At 60.6% G+C, this 17,614-nt stretch overlaps 3 protein-coding genes across 16 annotated transcripts; 2 read left to right on the forward strand and 1 right to left on the reverse strand.

Moving 5' to 3' along the window:
- The first annotated feature begins 3,904 nt into the window (after positions 1-3,904).
- Positions 3,905-9,701, forward strand: TRIM62 (tripartite motif containing 62). The gene is made up of 6 exons (XM_054085843.1): positions 3,905-4,015; positions 6,151-6,567; positions 6,935-7,030; positions 7,424-7,680; positions 7,751-7,866; positions 8,928-9,701. Exons 2-6 carry the CDS (start codon positions 6,160-6,162, stop codon positions 9,476-9,478), a joined length of 1,428 nt encoding a protein of 475 aa, XP_053941818.1. The 5' UTR covers positions 3,905-4,015; positions 6,151-6,159; the 3' UTR covers positions 9,479-9,701.
- A 1,975-nt stretch (positions 9,702-11,676) lies between these two features.
- Positions 11,677-13,670, forward strand: SVBP (small vasohibin binding protein). 4 transcript variants are annotated; one of them, XR_008453259.1, is made up of 6 exons: positions 11,677-11,941; positions 12,182-12,303; positions 12,485-12,567; positions 12,722-13,004; positions 13,195-13,309; positions 13,531-13,663. XR_008453259.1 is itself a non-coding variant. In XM_054086072.1 (5 exons), exons 1-5 carry the CDS (start codon positions 11,908-11,910, stop codon positions 13,600-13,602), a joined length of 393 nt encoding a protein of 130 aa, XP_053942047.1. In that variant the 5' UTR covers positions 11,677-11,907; the 3' UTR covers positions 13,603-13,670. The 4 variants fall into 4 exon arrangements, 3 of the variants coding, with proteins under 3 accessions (XP_053942047.1, XP_053942046.1, XP_053942048.1); XM_054086072.1 differs by lacking the exons at positions 12,722-13,004; positions 13,195-13,309 and adding an exon at positions 13,054-13,135 and having other exon boundaries at positions 13,531-13,670; XM_054086071.1 differs by lacking the exon at positions 13,195-13,309 and having other exon boundaries at positions 13,531-13,649.
- On the reverse strand, positions 13,574-16,742 carry TMEM269 (transmembrane protein 269). Of its 11 annotated transcripts, none has more exons than XM_054086067.1 (7): positions 16,220-16,731; positions 15,124-15,168; positions 14,485-14,635; positions 14,313-14,410; positions 14,078-14,221; positions 13,795-14,017; positions 13,574-13,713 (listed from the first exon to the last, which is right to left on the reverse strand). In XM_054086067.1, exons 1-7 carry the CDS (start codon positions 16,242-16,244, stop codon positions 13,599-13,601), a joined length of 801 nt encoding a protein of 266 aa, XP_053942042.1. In that variant the 5' UTR covers positions 16,245-16,731; the 3' UTR covers positions 13,574-13,598. The 11 variants fall into 11 exon arrangements, with proteins under 11 accessions (XP_053942042.1, XP_053942043.1, XP_053942038.1 ...); XM_054086068.1 differs by having other exon boundaries at positions 13,795-13,995; positions 16,220-16,725; XM_054086063.1 differs by having other exon boundaries at positions 14,313-14,635; positions 16,220-16,738.
- Positions 16,743-17,614: the final 872 nt, after the last annotated feature.

The raw sequence follows: 17,614 nt of genomic DNA on the forward strand, positions 1-17,614 counted from the left end.
CTGCAGGGCTGCTACACCTGCGTGTTCCTCCTGGGAATGGCAGCTCCTTCCCATTTTGGCATCACCGCGAGGCCAGATCCGTTTGGCACAGCGCCGGCGCTTTGTAAAACCCCTCCAGTTGACTTGATGGAGAAAGGGAGATGTTTACGGAGGGCAACCTGGGATGTCCCACTGGGAAAACATGGTCTCTGAGGGGCAATTTGGGGCTCCCATCTGGGTTTTTTTTGGTGTCCCCAAAGACTTTTTCCACATCTTCAGGACACTGGGAAGGAAATCCTTTGGGAAACGCCTCTCTGAAACTGCTCCATCTCTACTGTCTGCTTGTTTCCTTTCCAAGAAGTCCCTCATTTTCCATAAAAAGCTGTTGAGAGCATCCACCACCTGCCCTGGAGGAGGTCCACCCCACAACGGGTGGCCATGTCAGCCATCGGTGATGCCAGTATTCCAGGGGCAGATAGATGAAAATCCTCAATCCTGGATTCATAGGGTTTGCAGACCCATAAAGTGTAGTTTTTACCTCGGATTCTTGGTAATCTGACGTGCCACACACCGAGGTCCTCATCGATGCTGAAGCTGGTGGAGTTCTTTGGGTATTTGATGCGGGAGAGGGAAAACAAAATGAGGGTGCATGAATTTCCTTTCTCCCTGGAAATGGGAGGGCCTTTGGGTTGTAATTAGGTAATGAGTTAATTAGGATTAATTAGTTAATGTTTGCAAAGCACTTAGGAGATGAAAAGCGCCAGCGTGGGGCGTCTTTGTGCATCTTTGTAAGTCTTCATGCTCTCCGTTTTGGCTCAAATCTGCTCTGCGCGACACCCTGAGGAGGGGGCTCCGTAAGCCGAGCCTTGCCAGGCTGGGCTTGAACCCCGCGGGAAGATGGGATGTGGGAACAGCGAGGGAAGCTCCTGGTGCTCCAGCGAGGGCAAACGCTGTGCTGGGATGGAAGCATGCATGTGGAGAGCCAAGCAGACACGTCTGGGCGTGCCCATCCCGCCGGCAGCACCGTTTCATCCGGTGGCAAGGGGGAAAATTCCAGTGCTGCGGGATAAGGGGCCTCCCTTCCTACCAGCATCCCGCGGGCAAAGTCGGCACACGCCGCACACGTGGGAAGGACTTGGGTTTTCCCTGCCTGGCGGGTGCATCGCCACGCTTTGCCGGATCGCCCAGACCCTCACCCCACCCTGGCATCCTCTGGCACGCCAGATCCAGAGGAGAAAAGGGGCTGCATATGCCCCCAAAAAAGAAGAATCAAGGCATGGTGGAGAGCCCTGTGGCTCACACCGGGGTTACCGGGAGGTAATGAAGCTAATTTACTAATTAACTGGGATTAATTTCCCTGTTTGCCCAAACACACCCACCCCATGGTTTCCCTTCATTGCCTAACGAGCCACCGGGATGAGTGTTGGCGATCCGGGCTGGCCGCCACGTGGTCCAGCAGGACGATGCTCTCCGTCACCTGGATTCCAAGTTATTTTGGCCACACGCTTGCAATGCAAATTAAATAACAACTCGTTAACAAGCCAGGATGGGACCCCCACAGCCCTCAATCTGAGTGGGGCTGGATTTGGGATGAAAAAAGGGTTTGTTTTTTTCCTCTGGCCAAGCCGGCCCCATCCCTGCTCACTGCTGCAGCTCTTTGATGATTTAATTTCAGCCGTTCCTCGGTCTCCGGTGGGTCCCAAAGGGGAGACGAGACCCGAATTCCTAATGCAGAAAAACAAGCAGAAAAAAACCAAACCCATGTGGGTTTATTTTTTTTTAATTTTATTTTTTGGTTTTTCCCAAGCTTTTCAGGCCTGTCAGGAAGAGGAACAAAGCGGGTGGTTATTCCCAAAAGGAGGGGAAGGGATATGGGGGATACCTGGGTTGGGGGCACGGAGAAAAGGGGGGGTGCCGGCAGCTGGAGCGGGGCGATTCGGCAGTGAAAGCCGAGGCGCTTGTTCCCTTTGGCTCCCAGCCAGGCGTTCACGCCGTCTCCAAAATATGCAGCTGAACCCCCCCAGGGAATCACATCCATGTCCCCCCTCCGCCTGCACAATCCCGGCCCCCTGCCCCGGGGCTGGAGGTCCTGTCCCCTGGCTTATCTGGTCCTCAACTGGGGAACCCAACTGCTCCCCAGAGCCTTTTGGGGGGTGAAGCCTCACCGTGGGGCAGCCGGTTCTGCCGTGGGGCAGCTGGTATTGCCATGGGGCAACTGGCATTGCCATAGGGCAGCCGGCATTGCCATAGGGCAGCCGATATTGCCATAGGGCAACTGGCATTGCCATAGGGCAGCTGGTATTGCCATGGGGCAGATGGTTCTACCATGGGGCAGCTGGTATTGCCATAGGGCAGCTGGTGTTGCCATAGGGCAGCTGGTGTTGCCTTGGGGCAGCCAGTATTGCCGTGGGGCAGATGGTTCTACCATGGGGCAGCTGGTATTGCCATAGGGCAGCTGGTGTTGCCATAGGGCAGCCAGTTCTGCCATGGGGCAGCTAGTATTGCCATAGGGCAGCCAGCATTGCTATGGGGCAGCCGGCATTGCCATAGGGCAGCTGGCATTGCTATAGGGCGGCCGTTGTTGCCTTAGGGGAGCCAGTCCCACCATGGGGCAGCCAGCATTGCTATGGGGCAGCCGGTGTTGCCATGGGGCAGCTGGCATTACCATAGGGCAGCCAGTATTGCTATGGGGCAGCTGATGTTGCCTTAAGGCTGTGCAGTGGGGCAGTCAGCTTCACCGTGGGGCAGCCGGCATTGCCATGGGGCAGCAGGTGTTGCCTTAGAGCAGTCGGTTCTGCCATGGGGCAGTCAGCACCGCTATGGGGCAGCTGGTATTGCTGTGGGTCAGCCAGCTCTGCTATGGGGTGTCTGGCATTGCCATAGGGCAGTTGGCTCTGCCGTGGGGCAGCCGGCACTGGCCAAGCTCTCTGGTCCCCATAGGTGCCATAGGTCCCACTACAGCTGGGCATTGTGGTGACCCCGGGGGGGGGACAGCAGACAACGGCCACCCAGAACTCCTCTCAACAGGATTTTTTGCCAAATTGGTAAAATTTGGGGGGAAACGGTGTTTTCTCAGCAATACGTGAGCCAGTGGCTCCTGGGGTCTACCCTGTCCCTTGTTCCCATGGGTCCCCTGTTGCTCTGCTGGAGGATGGATGGACAGATGGAGGGATGGAGGGATGGATGGATGGAGGGAAAGATGGATGGAGAGCTGTCAAGATGGAGGAAGGGATGGAGGGATGGAACGATGAGTGGAAGGATGGAAGGATGAGTGGAAGGATGGAAGGACGGATGGGTGGGGAGATGTTTGGAGAGACTGAGGGATGGATGGATGGATGGATGGATGGATGGAGAACTGTCAAGATGGAAGGAAGGATGGAGGGATGGAAGGATGAGTGGAGGGATGGAAGGACAGATGAGTGGGGAGATGTTTGGAGAGACTGAGGGATGGATGGATGGATGGATGGATGGATGGAGGGAAGGATGGGTGGACAGAAGAATGGATGGATGGAAGAAGTGATGTATAGAGTGACACATGGATGGATGGATGGATGGATGGATGGATGGACGGACGGACGGACGGAGGGACATAAGGACAAATGGAGAGATGAAGGGAAAGAAGGACGGACAGAGGGACGGAAGCACAAATGGATGGATAGAGGGATTAAGGGATGGATGGGGACACGGCTGGACGAGTCTGGGGGCGGCTGGACGGACAGAGGGACAGAAGACCGGGTCGATGTCCGAATGGGCGAAGGGACACTCAGGCGGGCAGCGAGGGGCCCGACAAGCGCCTGGCGCCCTCCTGCGCGCGCCCCCCCGCGGCGAGCGGTGGTACGCGCCGGGGGGCGGTGCCGCGAGGGGACAATGGGGCGGGGGCGGTACCACCGCGGCGGCGGCGTGGGGGGGGTGTGGGAGCGCAGGAAGTGCCGCGCGGCGCCGCCCCCTCCACCCAGCCTGGGGCGCTGAGAGCGGCGGGAGTGCCCCCCGCCCGGGAACCGGCACCGGCACCGGCACCGGCACCGGCACCGGCTGGGTGAGGGCGGCCTCGGACCCTCGGGACCGGCGCGACACCGAGTCCCCGCGGAGCTGATCGGGCAGCATCGCCCCCGGGACCCCGAGCAGCCCCAGCCCCGGCCCCCCATTGTAGCCCCCCATTGCAGCCCCCTATTGCAGCCCCCAGAGCAGCCCCAGCCCCCATTGCAGCCCCCCATTGCAGCCCCCCATTGCAGTCCCCTATTGCAGCCCCCAGAGCAGCCCCAGCCCCCATTACAGCCCCCCATTGCAGCCCCCCAGACCAGCCCCAGCCCCGGCCCCCATTGCAGCCCCCCTATTGCAGCCCCCATTGCAGCCCCCCATTGCAGCCCCCCAGAGCAGCCCCAGCCCCGGCCCCCATTGCAGCCCCCCATTGCAGCCCCCATTGCAGCCCCCCATTGCAGCCCCAGCCCCGGCCCCCGTTGCAGCCCCCCCGTTGCAGCCCCCCCCGTTGCAGCCCCCTGAGCAGCCCTCGTTCTGTCCCCCTTTGCAGCACCCCCGGATCAGCCTTAGCCCCTGTCCCCTCGCTGCAGACCCATTATATCGGGCTCCTCCACATCAGCCTAAACACCAGACCCCACAATTGCAGCCCTTCCCGAGCAGCCCCAGCCCTGTCCTCCCATTGCATCCCCCCTTAGAGCAGCCTTAGCCGCATGCCCCCCCATTGCAGCCCCCCCAGAGCAGCCCCAGCCCCTGTCCCCTCATTGTTGCCCCACTGCATCCCTCCAAGGGCTCCCCAGATCAGCCTCAGCCCCAGTCTCCCCTCTGCATCCCTCTCCAGGCTCCCCCAGTGTGGCTTTACCCTCTGTTCCCCTCATTGCAGCCCCCCCAGAGCAGCCTCAGCCCTTGCCCCTGTTGCAGCCCCCCCAGAACCCCTCACTGCAGCCCCCCCCCCGGGCTGATGCCATTGCAACCTGCCTCTCGCCAGCTGACCCCACAGCTCTGCCCGCAGCCACCCTCCATTGCAGCCTCACCTCCCAGTTCCCCCACTGCAACCCCCCCATTGCAGCTGACCCCCTATTTCTCCCTACTGCCCCCCCTCCTATTGCATCCTGACCCTCAATCACCCTCCATTTCAACCCCCTTTGCAGCTTGACCCCCCATTTTCCTCCCGTTGCAGCCTGACCCTCTGCCCCCACTCTCCCCTCAAGCCCCCCACGACCCTTTTGCCCCCCATTCACCCCCCAGGCTGCCCTGACCCTCTGCCCCCTATTCTCACCCTGAGCCCCCCCGACCCTCTGCCCCCCATTCTCGCCCTACACCCCCCTGGCCCTCTGCCCCCCACTTTGCTCCCCAAGACCCCTGACACTCTGCCCCTCATTCTCTCCCCAAGTACCCCCGACCCTCTGCCTCCCATTCTAACCCCAAGGCCTCCTGACCTTCTGCCCCTCATTCTCTCCCCGAGCCCCCCAGACCTTCTGCCCCATTCTCCCCCCAAGTCCCCCAGACTCTCTGCCCCCCACTTTCTCCCTAAGCCGCCCCTGACCCTCTGTCCCCCATTCTCCCCCTTGACCTTCTACTCCCCATTCTCCCCCCAAGACCCCCCTGACCCTCTGCTCCCCATTCTCCCCCTCGACCCTCTGCCCCCACTCTCCCCCCAACCCCCCTGACCCTCTGCCCCCCACTCTCCCCCCTAATCCCCCTGACCCTCTGCTCCCCACTCTCCCCCCAATCCCCCTGACCCTCTGCCCCCCGCTCTCCCCCCAACCCCCCCTGACCCTCTGCCCCCCACTCTCCCCCCAATCCCCCCGACCCTCTGCCCCCCACTCTCCCCCCTAATCCCCCCTGACCCTCTGCCCCCCACTCTCCCCCCCAACCCCCCCGACCCTCTGCCCCTCACTCTCCCCCCAATCCCCCTGACCCTCTGCCCCCCACTCTCCCCCCAACCCCCCGTGACCCTCTGCCCCCCACTCTCCCCACAACCCCCCTGACGCTCTGCTCCCCACTCTCCCCCCAATCCCCCTGACCCTCTGCCCCCCACTCTCCCCCCAATCCCCCCTGACCCTCTGCCCCCCATTCTCCCCCCAATCCCCCCTGACCCTCTGCCCCCCACTCTCCCACCAATCCCTCCTGACCCTCTGCCCCCCACTCTTCTCCCCAATCCCCCTGACCCTGTGCCCCCCGCTCTCCCCCCAGCCCCGCGCCATGGCCTGCAGCCTGAAGGACGAGCTGCTCTGCTCCATCTGCCTGAGCATCTACCAGGACCCGGTGAGCTTCGGCTGTGAGCACTACTTCTGCCGCCGCTGCATCACCGAGCACTGGGTGCGCCAGGAGTCCCAGGGCACGCGCGACTGCCCCGAGTGCCGCCGAACCTTTGCCGAGCCCACCCTGGCCCCCAGCCTCAAGCTGGCCAACATCGTGGAGCGCTACAGCGCCTTCCCCTTGGACGCCATCCTGGGCGCCCAGCGCAGCCCCTTCCCCTGCAAGGACCACGAGAAGGTCAAGCTCTTCTGCCTCACCGACCGTGCCGTCGTCTGCTTCTTCTGTGACGAGCCTGCCGTGCACGAGCAGCACCAGGTCACCAACGTGGACGATGCTTTCGAGGAGCTACAAGTGGGTCCTTCCCCCCATTCCCCCCCTTTCCCCCCCTTTCCCCCCCTTTCCCCCATGAAGGGTCACCCCTCCAGGCTCCCCAGCTCTGAGCTGCTCCTCTGAGCTCCGTCCATCTGTCCGTTCTTGCCTCGCTGTTGGCTCCTCTTGTCCCTCCACCCCGTGCCTTCCTCCTGTCCGTCTGTCCATCCCTCAATCCACGTGCACTCTGCAACCATGGGATCCCCCTCCCCATCCACATTGGGGCTCCCCTGGGACCCGCACCCCCGTACTCCCCCTCCCCCAGGTTTCAGCAGGAAAGCTGCCTGCTGGGATCCTTGTTTTCTCCCCAGATCCCCTATTCCATGCTTTTTCCCCCTCTGTCTCGCAGCGGGAGCTGAAGGAGCAGCTGCAGGGGCTGCAGGAGAGCGAGCGTGGCCACACGGAAGCCCTGCACCTCCTCAAGCGGCAGCTGGCCGAGACCAAGGTATGACCCCCAAACACCCCAAACCCTGGTGGGTTCATGTACCTGCTCCAGTTTTCCTTCCCAGTACCCCAAAACCCACCGGCAGGTGGTTGAAGCCGCCCATCAGCCCCTTTTATTTCTTTCAGAGCTGCTTTTATTTATCTTTCTGATTCCTTTTTATTTTATATCCATCCGCTCCTCCTTGCTGAGGGCTTCAGCTTGCGACGAGGTTCCGTTTTCTCTCCAACCCTACCAGGGACAGGGTTATTTTAGGTTGTCTGGTCAAAAAGCCATCCTTGGATATCCGGAATTCTTTGGGTTAAGAGGGTTTTAGGGGTTTATTTGGGGAATTATGAATTCATGGAGGGGTTGGGCAGGACCGGGGAGATCTGACACCCACCTACACCCCAAAAGTCCTCAGCCAAGAGCCTACGGGTGACCATTGGAGAGGCCTTTGAGCGGCTGCACCGGCTGCTGAGGGAGCGGCAGAAGGCGATGCTGGAGGAGCTGGAGGCGGACACGGCGCGGACGTTGACCGACATCGAGCAGAAGATCCAGCGCTACAGCCAGCAGCTGCGCAAGGTGCAGGAGGGCAGCCAGATCCTCCAGGAGCGCTTGGCCGAAGCCGACAAACATGCCTTTTTAGCCGGTGTCGCTTCCCTTTCCGAGAGGTGGGTGGCACCGAGATGAAAGTGGGGTCCTCCATGTCATCCCACCTTCTCCAGCATCTCTTCTCCACAGGTTGAAGGGGAAGATCCATGAGACCAACCTGACCTATGAGGACTTTCCCACGTCCAAATACATGGGGCCGCTGCAGTACACCATCTGGAAATCCCTTTTCCAAGATATCCATCCTGGTGAGGGGCGTGGGGATGGGCTGACCGAGGGGTTGAGAGGTTCCCGGTGAGGGATGGGAATGAGGACATTGCTTGTGAGGGATGGGAATGTGCTGGCAAGGGGTGAGGGAGGACGGGGACATTCGCGTTCTCAAGCAAGGGATAGGAGCGGGGACATCCCTGGAGAGGGGTGGGGACAGGGACATTGCTGGTGAAGAATAGGGATGGGGAGATCGCTGGTGAGGGATGGAGATGTGCTCGTAAGGGATGAGGATGGGGACATTGCCAGCAAGGGGTAGAGATGAGGAGGATGGGGACATCACCAGCAAAGGATGAGGAGGATGGGGACATCACCAGCGAGGGATGAGGAGGATGGGGACATCACCAGCGAGGGATGAGGAGGATGGGGACATCACCAGCGAGGGATGAGGAGGATGGGGACATCGTTGGCAAGAGATGGGGAGGACAAGAGCATCACTGTCGAGGGATTGCGACAGAGACATCACCAGCAGGGGATGGGAACGATGGGGACGTCTCCAATGAAGCATGAGGACATGGCCAGTGAGGGATGGACACAGGGATGGGGACAGTGCTGGTAGCAATCACTGGTGAGGAATGGGGATGTGCTTGCAAGGGGTGGGGATGGGGATATTGCCAGCAAGGGATAGGGATGGGGAAGGGGACGTTGCCATCAAGGGATGGGGAGGATGGAGACATTGCCAGCAAGAGATGGGGATGGAGACATCACCAGCGAGGGATTGGGAGGATGGGGATATCTCCAGTGAGGCATGGGGACATCATTGAAGAGAGGGATGGGGACATGTCCAGTGAGGGATGGGGTTGGGGACATCACTGGTGAGAAATAGGGATGAGCTGGTAAGGGATGGGGACATTGCCAGCAAGGGATAGGGATGGGAAAGGGGCGGACATCGAGGGATGGGGACTGGGACGTAACCAGTGAGGGATGAGCACGTGCTGGTGGCCTTCTCCGCGCCATGGTGGTTGGCAGAGGGGTGGGATGGAGCCACCTGCACTGGGGCTGTGCTGACATCTGTCCCCCCTTATCCCCGTGTCCCCCGCAGTGCCGGCAGCCCTGACGCTGGACCCCGGCACGGCCCACCACCGCCTGATCCTCTCCGATGACTGCACCATCGTGGCGTACGGCAACCTGCACCCCCAGCCGCTGCAGGACTCCCCCAAACGCTTCGATGTGGAAGTCTCCGTCCTGGGATCGGAGGCGTTTGGCGGCGGCGTCCACTACTGGGAGGTGGTGGTCTCTGAGAAGACCCAGTGGATGATTGGTTTGGCCCACGAAGCGGTCACGCGCAAGGGCAGCATCCAGATTCAACCCAGCCGAGGGTTTTATTGCATCGTTATGCACGACGGGAACCAGTACAGCGCCTGCACCGAGCCCTGGACCCGGCTCAATGTCAAGAGCAAGTTGGAGAAGGTGGGCGTCTTCCTGGACTACGACAAAGGCCTTCTTATCTTCTACAACGCCGATGACATGTCCTGGCTCTACACCTTTCGGGAGAAATTTCCTGGCAAGCTCTGCTCTTATTTTAGCCCCGGGCAGAGTCATGCCAACGGCAAGAACGTCCAACCCCTCCGCATCAACACCGTTCGCATCTAACGGGGCAGCTGGATCCCCGGATTCGGCGTCTCCCGTCCTTCCTCTTGACCCCGGGTGTTTTCCTGCTGTTTGGTGGAGGTTTGGGCTGATCCTGCCCCAGGAACTACCCCCGGCGCTGGGCAGGATCCGGCCTTTTCACCCCCTCACCCCTTCTCTCTGTCCTGTGCTTCCAGGAGGGTCCCGGCGCGGGGGGCAGAGGGGGCCGGGCAGCTGCAATAAATGGATTTGGAGAGAAGGGGTTGGGTGGTGGAGAACGCCTGGGCGGGGGGAGCGCCGGGCTGTGCCACGGCGGGGGTATGGCACGGTGCCGCGCGGTGCCACAGCGTGGGGACGGCGCAGTAATGGGACATGCCATGGTGTGGGCATGGCACTATGCCTGTGTGTGCATGGTGTGGGTATGGTGCCATGCCAGGATGTGCCATGACGTGGGTCCAGCGCCGTGCCAGGGTGTGCCCTGGTGTGGGCATGGCACCTTGCCAGGCTGTGCCACATCGTGGGTACAGCATGGTGTCAGGCTTTGCCACGGCGTGGGTACGGCATGGTGTCAGGCTTTGCCATGGCATAGATGTGGAACGGTGCTGGGTTGTGCCGTGGCACGCATACAGTGCCGTGCTGGGGGATGTGCCATGGCGTGAGCACGGCACCGAGCCGGGATGTGCCACGCTGTGGGTATGGCACTGTGCCGGGTTGTGCCACAGCCTGTCCCAGAGCGTGCCGTGGCTTGGGTATGGTTCTGGGATGTGCCACGGTGTGGGGATGGTGCCGTGGTGGGGTGTGCCACAGCTCGGATACGTGGGGTACCATCCTGTGCCATACGGCACCGTGTCATGTACCGTGCCGTACAGCACTGTGCTTGCCTTCCCGGTGCTGTGCCATGCCATAGCTGCTACCGTGTGCCGTACTGTGCCGTCCGTACTGCCCTGTGCCCGGCTGGGCTGTGTCGTAGGCGCTGCCTTGGGCTGTGATGCACCGCGCTGTGCCGTACAGACCGCGCCGAGCTGTGCCACAGCCGGGCACATATGCACCAGACTGCCGTGCTGGGTCAGGCCATACCTGCACGGTGCCGTATGCATTACACTGTGCTGTGCTGCGCTATATGCACCACGCCGTGCCATGGTGTACGGTGCCACGGTGTGCGGTGCCGTGCTGAGCCATGCGGTCGCAGCCCCGGGATGGGGCCGTATGGGAACAGGTCCTGTATGGGGTGCGCTGCGCCAGGACTGGGGGCGATGAGGGTATAAGGGGGACACAAGGGGGGCTGCGATGTGTATGGGGTGCGATCTATAGGGGGGAGTGAGCTATAGGGCTGGGCTTTATAGGGGTGACCTATAGGGGATGTGATCTGTAGGGCTGGGCTGTATCTGGGGTGTGATCTGCAGCGGTGGCTGTGGGAGGGGTGTGATTTATAGGGGGGTGCAGTCTATAGGGGGGTGCTCTATAGGGGATGGCTGTATTGGGGTGTAATCTGTAGGGAATGTGACCTATAGGGGTGATCGATAAGGGGTGTGATCTATAGGGGAGATTTGTAGGGCTGCATTGTGCAGGGGCTGTGCTCTATAGGGAGTGCTCTGTAGCGGTGCCTGTCTCGGGGTGCCCTATAGGGGTGGTTGTATTGGGGTACTCCATAGGGGATGCTCCATAGGGCTGTCTGTCTGGGGGTGCTCTATAGGGGGCACTCTGTAGGGGTGATTGTCTTGGGGTGATTGTCTTGGGGTGCTCTATGGGGCTGTTTGTCTCGAGTTGCTCTATAGGGGTGCTCTATAGGGGTGATTGTCTGGGGGTGCTCTATAGGGGATACTCTAGGGTTGTCTGTCTGGGGGTGCTCTATAGGGGGCGTTGTACAGGGGCTCTATTGGGGCTCAATGGGGTGCAGTACCCCGCCCGTCCGCCAGGCGGCCCCTCCCCAGCGGGAGGGGGCGGGGCCAGCGGGGAGGGGCGGGGCCAGCGGGAAAAGGGGGGGCAGCGCAGCCATCTTGGCCCGGGCCCGGTACCGGCGGGCCCAGCCCCTCCGGTACCGGGGGCTGGAGGGGCACCGGGGAGGCACCGGGGGAGGTGGAGCAGCTGGGGGGGGGCTGTGGGGAGATGAAGGAGGAGTCGGCGGGGCTTTCGGTGCCTCTAGGGGGCACCTGTGGGGCTCGGGGTGTTGCGGGGGCATGTGGGGCCTTTGGGTTGGCGAGGGGTGGGCTGTGGGGCCGAGAGGGGGCTGAGGGGCTGCTCCTGGGCTGTGGGGGGCTGGTCGGGATCCTCTCCGTGGGGCTGAGGCCCTGTCCGTGGGGCTGGAGGTCTGTCCGTGGGTCCGGCGCCCTGTCGGTGTGGCTGGGGCTCCGTCCGTGGGGCTGTGGCCCTGTCCATGGGGCTGGACGCCTCTCCGTGGGGCTGGAGGCCCTGTCCGTGGGGCTGAGGAACTGTCTGGGGGCTGCCTGTGAGGCATGCAGTGCTGTCTGGGGCACACAGCGGCTGGGGGTCTGTCTTTGAGGCTGGGGGGCTATTTGGGGGGCAGTTGGGGGGCTGCCGATGGGGTACAGGGTGGTCTGTGCAGCTGGGGTCTGTCTGTGGGGTAGTCCCTGGGGCTGAGGGCTGGCTAAGGTCCTATCTGTGGGATTGGGGGGCAGGCTTGGAGGCTGTCTGCAGGGCTGGGGGCTGGCTGGGGGGCAGTCCATGGGGCTGAAGGGCTGTCCGTGGGGTGCCCCCCATGCCCTACAGCCATGGAGCCGAGTGTGGCGGGGCGCAAGGAGCGGCCGCGGCCCCGGGAGCCGCCGTCCCGCCTGGAGAAGGCCAAGCAGAAATCAGCGCAGCAGGAGCTAAAGCAGCGGCAGCGGGCGGAGGTGAGCAACACATGTGCGGGGGGCACACAGCAGTGCTGGAGCCGATTCACCCCCCTTTTCCCCCCGTTTCACCCCGCTTTATCCCCCGTTTCACCTCCCTTTATCCCCCGTTTCACCTCCCTTTACTCCCCGTTTCATCCCCCTTTTCCTCATTTCACCCCTTTTTTCTCTCCCCACGCAGATCTATGCCCTCAACCGCGTGATGACGGAGCTGGAGCAGCAGCAGTTTGACTCCTTCTGCAAGCAGATGCAGGCATCCGGCGAGTGAGCCGTCCTGCACGACCCCAAACAGCCCCGCTCCCCCCTCTTTTCTATCTTCTTTGTTATTTATTATCAAATAACCACTTTTTTTTTTTTTTTCTTTTTAAATAAAATCTGTGGTGATTCCACGTTTCTCCGGCTCCTGGTCCCTCCGCAGCACTGGTGGCTGCATCCCGGCCTGCTGCCGGGTGGGAATAGCGTGGGGGAGACCAGACTGGGGCTGGGTGCCAGAGCAGCTGCGGCCTCTGAGTGCCAACTCCGGCCGTCCTTGTGCCGAGCAAGCCCTTGGCGTGCCGATTCCCTGCCAAAGGGAACGTTCCTGCCCTCGCGGTGTCTGGATCTGGCCGCGGGGCGGGATCTGCATCCAGCTTTTGCAGCTGCTCACGCCTCAGGAGCCTCTCCGGGGACCCCGAGTGTTTCTCTCCACTGCTCGGTGCAAGGTTTGACCTTCGCTTCCTTCCTCCACCCACACGCCCTTCGTTTTTCCAGCCGCTGCCGGCCGGCGTCCTCTGGCTTTCCAGAGAGTTCGGGTCACCGGTGTCAAATCCTGCCTTCCCCTTCCACCACCCCAGTGAGTGAACACCGAGAGAACGGGAATAAAACACATTAAAAGACATTATTTCCCTACAGCCACGGGTAAAACAACAAGCACCGAACTGCTGCCGGTGAATTGAGTTCCAGAATCCGTCTGGAATTTGATTGTCGGCTTTCTTCCCTCAAGGAGGGGGCGTCCTCATTTTTGGAGGTGCAGAATTCCCCCTCCTAATAAATTAACGCTGTACAGCGGGAGTGATCCCTACTTTTCATGTTCCCCAGTGCTGGGAAGGGTTTGGGGGTCTCCAAAGTGGGGCTGTCAGTCTTGTAAGGGGGAACGGGGTTTGCTCAACCTCCCCAGGGATGTGGTTTTGGGGCTTCCTTGAAGCGGAGCCTTTCCTACCCCTCAATCATTTCCCTCTTCTAATCCAGGCTTGGATTTGGCGAGGAGAGCGAAGGGAGATGTCAGTGGAGAGCGAGCAGGAAGGCTTTACTAGGCGTTAGGTTGGGCTTTGCAGCTCCAGACGGCGAAGGGGAAGACAATGTAGGACATCGCCCAGACGAGGCAATAGACGGAAGCCACCGCTGTTGGCAAGAAGAGGACGGCCGCCACCCCTGCGGATTGGGAAGAGCCTTTGGGATCTGCTCCTTCTCTGCTGCCATCTCGGTGGGTTTTAATCCTAGCCCTGTCCTTACCTCCAGCGTAAACCACTTTCTTCCAGCGCTGGGACTCCAGCACCTTGTCGTGGGGGTAGAAGCCCTGATCCAGCATGAAGAGGATCATGACGCCCGCGGTGATGCGCAGGACGATGACATTCCCGTCCGCCAGCAGGAAGGTGCCTGCCAGCAGCGAGGAGGCGTAGGGACAGGGCAGCCCCCGGTAGGTGAAGGGGATCCCTGCTGGGTGCCACATGTTCAGCTGTAGGAGGAGAAATCAACCCCAAAATACCCATAAACCACCCTAAAACGCTTGTCTTACCGCTGGAGAAGAAGCAGAGGCGAGCGAATACGGCCAACACGTAGGCGACGGCCAGCAGCCCGGCCAGCACGCCCTGCGGCTGCAGCAGCAGCGCTGTGGCCAGCCCGAAGGTGGTGAAGTCGGCAAAATCATCCAGTTTGGCACCTGTGGGGAGTGAGCGGGTGGCTGCCAGGCAGGAAAAGGGGGAAAAGGGAGAACCTAGCAGCACCTTCATGAGGTGGTGGGATGGACTCACCCAGCGCCGAGCAGGCGTCGAGCCGGCGAGCAACGGCTCCGTCGGCCAAGTCGAGCAGAAAGCCCACCAGCAGCAGCCAACACGAGTACTGGTATTGCCTGGGGAGGGCGAAACCGGGGTGACTCCCACTTTATGACCCCTGTGGTTTCCCTCCTTCCTCCCTTCTCCCCACCTGTTGAGGCTGCAGAGGATGGAGGAGAGCCCCGCCACCAGGTTGGCCACGGAGAGCCCGTTAGCAGCGTTTTTCCGGATGAACTCCAGCATCCAACCCTGTCCTGCACGTTCGCTCAGGAACAGCTTCTTTGTTGTTGCCTGGAAAACACCTGCAACGCACTGAGGTGGTGGTGAAGGGCAGAACCGGCACGCGCTTTTCAACTGGGGAGTTATTTAAACGCCCCCCCCCGAAGTAGCAAGTCGGTGCTGGGGACTTTTTTCCCCCTTTTCCAGCTTTGGGAAGGAGCTGGAGCAGATTTTAGGGGTGCTGCCGCTAGCAGGAGCCTTGCTGGCTGTTCCCCTCCTCAAACCAAAGCCGTTCCCCTCCTCAAACCAAACCAAAAAACTTTTTAGCAAGCAATGGGATTTTGTTTTATCAAGCCCTGCCTTTTATCTTTACCCACCAGCGGCGAAAACGAAACCAAATAAACCATAAAATAACCACAAAATGAAACAAAAAGAAGAAAAATAAATCCAAACCCAAGCTTAGACTAAAAACCAACCCCAGTTTTAAGCTCTACCGATCTTAAATACCTATAGGGCTAAGCTTTAGAGAAAGTTTAAGGGTCATGTCCTACTAGTGGGCTTTGCACCCTGCCTTTGCCGTGGTCCCAAAGCCAGGCAAGCTGGGAAGATCCTTCATCTGAAAGAAAACAGCACGTCAGAGCAAAACAAGAGCCACCCCTCCCCTCGCCACCCCCCGGTACCCGCTCCCGACTGAGCCTGGGCCAACTCGGCACCATCCTGGCTGAGCCCGGGCCAACTCAGCACTGTCCCAGCTGTGAAACGCCATCGAAAACGGCTCCTGGGATGTAAAAAACCCGACTAGGCAAGGGATTAAAAGTACATTCCTGGGGCTGGGAATCCTGCCGGGGTCTGTGGCTCTGCGTGCCGGTAGTGGGATGGATGCGGCCACCACCGGTGACCTTTGGACACCGCGCCCCGAGTCGCCGGCACAGGTTGAGCCGGGCGGTTGGGGATGGAAAATCCATCCCCCAACTTGCCGGGATGTTTCTGCTGCCTCAAATTTAGCCGGATCTGGGGGGTTTGCGGGGGTTGAACTCATACCTGGTGCCACTCCTCCTTTATTTTCCTTGCCTGGGGCTGATCCGGTGGGGTTGGGGTCTCCAAAGGTCTCACATCGTCACCATCCCCAACCTCCCTGGCACCCGGCAGGATCAGGCCCCCAGGGTAGTGTTACAAGTGCTGCCGCGACACCGTATCCGGGTGCCGGCGAGCATCACAATACCCAGACATCTCCCTGCCACCCAAACTTGCCCACTCCTGGCATTTCTCACCCCAGAAACAAAGAGAGGGACTTCCTCAGCCCCACACCACCGCCAGTGCATATTTATTACTATCTCTGGAGGGAAAAAAAGGCAGTTTGGGCTCTTCCCGAGTGACCCTGTGTGCGTTATGGGGTACTTGTGCCCCCCCCAGGGGGGCCTCACCCCCTCAAGGATGTGGGGAAAAGGGGGTTCAGCTGGGAGAGGTGCAGAATTAACTTATTTTATGGGGCTGCTTTATTGGCTTTACGCTTTTCTGCCCCGATTTGCATGGCTGTGCAAGCCGAGCTCAGCCAACAACGCTTATTTTTCAACTATACCCCCCAAAATGGTGATTTCTTTTTGAGGGGGGAAGGAGGCACCTTGCAAAGGGGTTGAGTGGCATTGGGGTGTTGAGGTGGCACTTACCGACCGGCGGTGACACCATCCACATGGCTGCGGTGGCTGGGACAGTGGCAGTGATGCCGCAGCAAGGGGAAACTGAGGCAGGGACAGTTTGGCGAGCGTTTGCCCAGCGCGGTGCTGAGACCGTGTTATATAAGGAAAAGCTTTGCCGTCTGAGTCACCGCGCCGGGGGTGGGTCTGGCCAGAGGACACAGGGGGTTCGGAGGCGGCTGGCACCACCAGCGAGGGAGGAGCTGCCCCAGGGGGCCCAGGCGACTGTGCCAGGCTCACAGCACTCGTGCCAGGTTCACAGAACCCGTGCCAGGCTCACAGCAGCCGTGCCAGCCTTGCAGGGCTGATGCCAGGCTCGCAGCACCCGTTCCAGGATCACAGCACCGATGCCAGCCTTGCAGTAATGATGCCAGCCTTGCAGCACCCACTCCAGGCTTCTAGTGCCAATGCCAGCCTTGCAGCACCACTCCAGGCTCGCAGCACCAATGCCAGCCTTACAGCACCAATGCCAGCTTTGCAGCACCACTCCAGGCTCACAGCACCAATGCCAGCTTTGCAGCACCACTCCAGGCTCACAGCACCAATGCCAGCCTTGCAGCACCCACTCCAGGCTCACAGCACCCACTCCAGGGTTCCAGTGCCAATGCCAGCCTTGCAGCACCCACTCCAGGCTCACAGCACCCACTCCAGGCTCGCAGCACCAATGCCAGCCTTGCGGCACCCACTCCAGGGTTCCAGTGCCAATGTCAGCCTTGCAGCACCCACTCCAGGCTCACAGCACCCACTCCAGGCTCGCAGCACCCATGCCAGCCTTGAAGCACCCTTAGCAGTCTCACAGCACCCACTCCAGGCTCGCACCACCCAATTCAGTCTTGTATGAACCATGCCAGGCTCACAGCACCCAAACCATGTTTGTAGCAGCCGTACGGTGCTCACAGCACCTGTGCTGTTGTAGTAGCACCCACACCAGTCTCACAGCACCCAATCCCATCTTTGTAGCACCCCTACCACGCTGGCAGCACCCATATGGTGCTCACAGCACCCGTACCCCGCTCACGGAACCCATACCGTGGTGTTGGCACCCACACCGTTCTCACCGCACCCCATGCTGTTCTTTTAGCACCCACATCATGTTTGTAGCACCCACATCGTGCTCGCAGCATCTGTGCTGTTCTTTTGGCACCCACACCATGCTCCCAGCACCCAAACTGAGCTCCCAGCACCCAAATTGAGCTCTCAGCACCCATAGTGCCGTGTTTGTAGCACCCATACCAGGCTCACAGCACCAATACCAGTCTCAAGGCACCCATGCTGTTCTTTTAGCACCCACACCATGCTCCCAGCACCCAAACTGAGCTCACAGCACCCACGTCATGTCTGTAGCGCCCACACCGGGCTCCCAGTACC

This window comes from Cuculus canorus, chromosome 21, assembly GCF_017976375.1.
Source record: "Cuculus canorus isolate bCucCan1 chromosome 21, bCucCan1.pri, whole genome shotgun sequence".
NCBI classification, from domain to species: Eukaryota; Metazoa; Chordata; class Aves; order Cuculiformes; family Cuculidae; genus Cuculus; species Cuculus canorus.

Coding starts and splice junctions, on each gene's coding strand:
- TRIM62 (XM_054085843.1), top strand. CDS start 6,160: ATGGCCTGCAGCCTGAAGGACGAGCTGCTCTGCTCCATCTGCCTGAGC. Junction 6,568..6,934: donor ATGCTTTCGAGGAGCTACAA/GTGGGTCCTTCC, acceptor TCTGTCTCGCAG/CGGGAGCTGAAGGAGCAGCT. Junction 7,681..7,750: donor GTCGCTTCCCTTTCCGAGAG/GTGGGTGGCACC, acceptor TCTTCTCCACAG/GTTGAAGGGGAAGATCCATG.
- SVBP (XM_054086071.1), top strand. CDS start 11,908: ATGCAGTGCTGTCTGGGGCACACAGCGGCTGGGG. Junction 12,304..12,484: donor AGCAGCGGCAGCGGGCGGAG/GTGAGCAACACA, acceptor CTCCCCACGCAG/ATCTATGCCCTCAACCGCGT. Junction 12,568..12,721: donor CAGATGCAGGCATCCGGCGA/GTGAGCCGTCCT, acceptor GTCCCTCCGCAG/CACTGGTGGCTGCATCCCGG.
- TMEM269 (XM_054086060.1), bottom strand. CDS start 16,244: ATGTGGATGGTGTCACCGCCGGTCG. Junction 14,636..15,123: donor GCTTTGGGACCACGGCAAAG/GCAGGGTGCAAA, acceptor AGTGCGTTGCAG/GTGTTTTCCAGGCAACAACA. Junction 14,222..14,312: donor CGACGCCTGCTCGGCGCTGG/GTGAGTCCATCC, acceptor CACTCCCCACAG/GTGCCAAACTGGATGATTTT.